Genomic DNA, 6,000 nt, shown 5'->3' with positions numbered 1-6,000 from the left:
TATTCCAGCTTATTATGTTGGATCTCATGGAAAAACGATTCCACAAGTAATCGGTTCCGGCATTTTCCACGGAGCTGACCATGCATCATGGATGTTATGATTCTATAGCTGGAAGTCTTCCTCCCATTGCGTACCCCCTACTCTATACCCCGCTAAGGCTTAAGATATAAAAGCTGCGTTGGTAGGGGAAAAGAACAGGGTAGTATGTATAATTTGGAACTGATTTGAAACTGATTCTAATTTTAGATTGGCACAACCGTTCCAACTTTTTTTTTTTAGCCCTCTCATTTTTTTTTTTTTAAACAGTTTGTTTATTGTTTTGTTATAAATTGTCCCAAAATTAGTGTATCTGAACTAAATCATCCCAATGTGCTTCTCCCAGTAGGTAGCTATTAATCAACTGGCTTTTGCTCACTAAATAGTGATTTTTAGTCGGGGGTGTCATGAAAAACCTGGTTTCATCGTAATAACCGTTTGTTATGAAGAACCAACCCGGCCAAAAACATTTGCATAATACACGGTCACAGCGGTGAAATAAGACTTTTCAAGCCACAACTCATGGAATAAACTCTTTTATCAGTACATTCTTGACATGTAAAGTAATTCCTAGGCTTTCTAACCTGTGAAAGAACGAATCCAAACAACAGGAGAATTGTAAGTGGTGATAATGCTAATGTTTTCACCGCGAACATAAGGCTCCATCACGTAACGCACAAGATTTTAAACAGAACAGCCCCAGTGGTATATCACGCGCCTGTCTCATGAGTCAAGAAGGCTATATGGTCCTTTCACTTGACCACAAATGGAGTCTTTTGTCGTAGGTGACTATATTGGGCCACCATAGAAAAAGATGTAGAGCCACATATGCTTTCAGGGCCTTCTTCTTAAGAGAAAGTGGCTTCAGATGATCCCATCTAAAGAGGAGACCCCCAAGGTCCCCAAAGCTTATGCAGCTACATTTTTTGTTGTTGGCCCAATAAAACATATCTTCATTGACTAAAGACTCCATCTTCTCTTGGACCAATATGGCTATATCCCTTCTCCTTATTAAATTGTGACCTTATAAACTCAGGAGACCTATTGTCAAGTTGGGTGTCTGCCTCTTCCCCTATGTAGACAAGGATTCGCCTATTAACGCCATTTTAAGACTATTACCGGGCAGTTGACCAGTAATATGGTAATATTGCCACCTGGTAGAAAACACAAGGACAGGTACTTTTTTGAGAATAAATGTGTCGATGAGTGTAGACCGTGCCGCAACTAAATACCCATGTCCCTCTCACCCCCCTTTACCCCCCACCCACAGTTTGGTGCCTTCAATGGCAGTGAGATGAATGGCTGAAACGAATGGGAGTGTTCATGGTGGACTGAACCATTTGTTGCCAGGGGGACATGCATATGTTGGGACCACCTTATGTCAAAGTGGTTGGTATCGCGAAGACCCAATGGTCAGATTACTCATTAACATTTCAGAAAGGGAAAGCATAGACAGAGACTTTGGTAAGTAACCACACTTTTAAAAAGCAATATATATCATTTTTTTAAACATATCAGTGCATACTTCTTATATGAAAATATACACAAATGTATTTCATAGTCAAAAAAAGAAAGAAAAAAAAAACATTTAAAACAAAACAACAAAAAAGCGAACCAGCCAAAAACACAATATATTAGCTATTTTTTGTTTAAATTTTAAACGCTACACTTTTGTTGAGGTTACAACTTTTTGACATTTTTTTATTATTATTTTTGGTGTTTTTTGTAAATATTACTTCATGCATTTTACACCTTTTTTTTTTTAGCTTTTGAGAATAAATATGCTCTTTTTTTAATTTTTCTTCACTCTTCTAAAAACTGCAGCATTTAACTTGTAAATGTTTTTTGTGTCGTGCAAGTTTCTGCTACACCCCTTAATAAAATGAAAGAAAAACAAAAAGGAAAAAAAAAAAAGAAAAACAATGACAAAACTACTCTACAGAATGCAAATTTACGAATATAAAAAAAAATATTCACAACTGTAACTGTCTCAACAGCACATATGAGCACAAGAAATAATATTAAAAATCAGAAACAAATATTTATACAGATAAAAACAGGGTGCGGGGAGTATTTCTCTTTCATTTTTCTTTTTCCTAAAGATTGTCATTTATTTCCTCGTTTTGAAAATTATTATGAGTTTAATTTACACGTGAGATAAACCCCCCCCAAAAAAAACAAAACAAAAAAAGACGGTTCTGTAAGAACCTAACGTCATTGCCGGAGGCCCGTGAAACCCTACTGACGTCCATCTCGCGCCTTAAGAGCCGGCTGTGCCGTGATTGGCTAATATTTTGCAGTCTTTTTATCATAACCGTTAATGGGATTAATAAGTGAAATTATATTTTAGGTTATATAGTCCTCCATACGATTATATAACTTACAGGAGGTAAGCCGGGCATTGACCAGAGGTGGGTACGCCTGCTGGGCATTGTGTGGCCCCAGGTGCTGCTTAATAGGATTTTACCCACCTACTCGTTTTTCGGGCCAAGTTCATTCTAATTTGTATTTTGAGTGTTAATAACTGGCTGTGCGGCCAAACCAACCAGAAAAGCGTGTTTTTCCTATTTACTGGAAATCGTTAAGAAAATTTTTTTCTGCTGACGTCTTCCATCATGGGGACAGGTTCAATCGGGGGACACTTCTACCAAATATTATGTTTTGGGGTTCCATCAATGCCCATATGGTACGCGACAATGTACGCTGGGTGGGCGGCTCATACTGCTAGGGGCTTCAGAGTGATTTCTCTCTGGACCTTGAATAAGTGTTAAAACCGCGGCAAAACGGTGGCCAAGCTTTTCTAAAACAAGGCGATTGCTATGTGTGTGTCTACAGGCACTTCGCCGGCTGTTCCGGACGCGCATGGACACCAGGAAAGAGCAAAATCAAAATTGTTTAACCCTTTCAATGCCTAAAACCGTTCATTTCAAGCCTTTTTCTTCCAAAGGAATGCAAGCTCACTCGCCTTGGAAAGAGACTAAAAAAAACATAACATTTGTACGTTCCCATGTATGATTTCACTTGCTAAAACGTAACGCGGTGATTACGCATTCATTTTTTTATTTTATTTTGTAGCAATGGAATCCAACCTCCTGTTAACCCTGTGAGCTCTGGAGAGGACGGCCACATCCTGCGATTTACTTTTGTCAGTAAGTGAAATCATACAGTGCATCCAACATAAGAAATACCGCATTTAAAAGAATAAATATATATATGTATATATTATATATATTTCTTGTTTTTTTTTTTTTGTTTGTTTTCTCTTTTTATAGGCAATGTCTGCAGGGTACAGGACTCCGTGGCTGGCTTGTATCACTGTGCCAAAAGTATTGATATGTACGCTGTGGACCTGTTCCTCTCACCTTGCCTCTTGTAGGTGGACGGCATGTGTTTTGCCTCTAGTCGGGCAGACAAAGCAAAGGCTGGCCAGGCACTGCCTGGGATTAACGTTAGCGGGGTCTAGTAATACATCCCAAGTCTCTTTCATGCACTAAGAAGCCCGGCTAATGTTTTGTTGGCCTTCACACAGGTCAATGGGGAGATCGTTGCAGCCAGATTCACCATCCATGTAAGACCAGGGTGCCATGGGAGGGAAGGGCTGTCCGAAATCAGATCCTCTATGGCATAAGGGTGTCCTCAGCTTTACAACCCCTTGTTATGTCAAACATGCATCTTAAACCTTTGCCCCTGGACGGGCAGCTTTGTGTGATGGTAGAGTCTCCAGTTGCCCAAATCAAGTTTCCCCTTGTGGAGTTTCCGTCTGTCCCTGTGCAGATGGGGCAGTCCAGCAGGCTAGTGCAGTGAGGCAGTGAAATGAGTAGGGAGGGTGGCGTGGGGTCCATTTTAGCAGCTGTGGTTGGTTTGCCCCAACAAGGTGATGGCTTGTTTTTTGGAAGTCCTGAGAGGCATGGTCACATTCAATATGGATTCCTAAGGCAGCCGTGGAAAGCTGTGCCCTCTGCAGACACTGCCTACAGTATTGAACTATGAAGAATGCCTACCAAATACTAAAGCTATATCTCAGGCAGTTTATGATAGGTTCCCACCCTACAGCATTAAACCCCATTGGTAACTACCCCGTTCCCTACCCTCCTGCGATGCACTCCACCCTTTAACTCGGCCCTTCTGCGGACATCGAGCAAAAGAATAAAGTGGCGGAGCAAAGGGCAGTTATGTTACCCATGCGTCAAGTCGCATGCGTTTTACGGATTGGCTTTCACCCTCTCCGTCTCCCGAGGGTCTCAGGAGCCCGAGGGACGAAGTGTAGTCGCCCCGTGTGTCCTCTCGATCGTTGCCCTCAAAAGAGCTGGCGTTGCTGCTGAGGCTGTCAACAGGAGACCGTCCGGTGACTTCATGCCGACTCTGGTGAGGGTAGGAGGTCAGAGGGGTTCCTGTGCGTTCTCTGTTTGGGGACGGAGGCTCCTTCTTGATGCTGATGTTCGGGTTGGTGTTGACAGTCAGAGTGGCAGTGTGGGAAAGCTGCCCGCTAGATCTGCGCATGGGGGAAAGGTGATAAGTAAGGACAGGAAGAAAAGAGGGGTAAAGGGTAAGCCAAAAGGCAAGAGAAGACCGGTAGCATTAGGATGGATCATAAAAAAATTAATAAGGTGTAAAAAGCGAGCGGAGGTAAAACGAGCAGATTGTGAAGGAGATCAAAGGTGACGTTAAATGAAGGTTAGAGAGAAATGGCAATAGTAAGGGGCCATGGTCAATTTTTTTCCGATATTAGGGGGGGCAGCAGGCGTTACCAAACAAAGGAGGTCAAGAAGGTACGTAGGAAAGGCAGGGGAAAGGAGAACGGAGGGGCGTGGGGAGAGAAGAGAAAAAGAACTGTTAAAAACTACACAGGGTTCTGTATTCTGCTAATATCCTGAAGAGAAATGCTTTTTGGGCAGTAAAGGGGTAAAAGTCTGATGTCCCTGAACGTCTACTTTTATCTCCCCCCTCTGTCTGAGGTTTCTCCGGGAATCGGAACGACCAAAATATTTTTCTTTCTCGCTTTCTGCCGTCAGTAACCAAGCAACTGTAACGAGTGGTCCGAAGCGACCGAGTGTCTTAACGACGGCTACGCAATCACAGTAACGTGCGTGTTTCTGCTTCTCCCCACACAACGCTTTCCAGTCGCTTAGGCCTATAGGACTATAGCAGGTCTTCAATCAGCATCCTAACACCTTCTTTGACACTCAGTCATAGCTACTGTATGCCCCCTGGTAACCCTGCGTGTGTTCATATATGACCATTACAACTCAGATCAAATACATCTGAATTGTGTTCATTTGTAGATACATTATTTATTATATTAATATATTACCATAATTATCATATTAGAAGGTAGCTGTAGGCCTCATGTTTCCTGGAAACAAAGAGTGCCCCAGCGAGATCAATATGTCCCTCTATTTAAAAGAGGATCTGGGAATTCTATTAACCCCGCCAGCCTCTTTTTGCTGCCGATTGTCATCGATTGGTTCAGCCAGCCTTTGGAATGATGAGTGGAGGAGACGGGTGAGAACTTCAGCACAGAAAACTGATTATATAATGCTAGTTCTGCCACAGGGTGCCACCGATCTCAGCTTCCTCGAGCTGAAAGAGTCTCTGTCTGTTTCTACCCCTACCTGGTGGTTTTCAGGGCAGTGGCCTGGTCCCTGTGAACACACGTATGCACACGTAATGATTCGTCAAGGATGCGCACGGGATACTCACATCAAGTTGCTTAGTGACACCGGGACCAGATGTTGCTGCTGGTGGTGCTGTTGATGCTGCTGTTGTGGCTGTTGTTGCTGTGGCTGCTGTTGCTGCCAGGCCGGCACACTGCCTAGTGACAGCCCCCCGGGTGAGCTGAACGCGGTGAGCGAGGACAGTTCTGCGCTGGTCAGCTGGTAATCTACAAAGAGAGCAAAAAACGGTCAAACGCAGAATACACAAAACTGACTGCACAAAAAAACATTAACATGTTTAGTGCGTGAG

At 43.0% G+C, this 6,000-nt stretch overlaps 1 protein-coding gene and 1 long non-coding RNA gene across 6 annotated transcripts in view; both read right to left on the bottom strand.

Annotated features, from left to right (window-relative positions):
• Positions 1–287: 287 nt before the first annotated feature.
• Positions 288–2,554, bottom strand: LOC128504494 (uncharacterized). The gene is made up of 2 exons (XR_008355462.1): positions 1,078–2,554; positions 288–1,043 (listed from the first exon to the last, which is right to left on the bottom strand). It is a non-coding gene; the product is annotated as an uncharacterized LOC128504494 (long non-coding RNA).
• A 1,323-nt stretch (positions 2,555–3,877) lies between these two features.
• The window catches only part of MEF2D (myocyte enhancer factor 2D), a 65,818-nt gene continuing 63,695 nt past the window's right edge, over positions 3,878–6,000 (bottom strand). For all 5 annotated transcript variants that reach the window (XM_053474567.1, XM_053474563.1, XM_053474566.1 and 2 more), the window contains 2 exons: positions 5,737–5,917; positions 3,878–4,528 (listed from right to left, as the gene is read on the bottom strand). In XM_053474567.1, the coding sequence (XP_053330542.1) occupies positions 4,207–4,528; positions 5,737–5,917 (503 nt within the window). In that variant the 3' untranslated portion in view covers positions 3,878–4,206. The remainder of the gene's footprint in view (positions 4,529–5,736; positions 5,918–6,000) is intronic.

This window comes from Spea bombifrons, chromosome 9 (genome assembly GCF_027358695.1).
Source record: "Spea bombifrons isolate aSpeBom1 chromosome 9, aSpeBom1.2.pri, whole genome shotgun sequence".
In the NCBI taxonomy this organism is placed as follows: Eukaryota; Metazoa; Chordata; class Amphibia; order Anura; family Pelobatidae; genus Spea; species Spea bombifrons.
The sequence above is the reverse complement of the archived record's forward strand: the minus strand, read 5'-3'. Positions and strand labels throughout refer to the sequence as shown.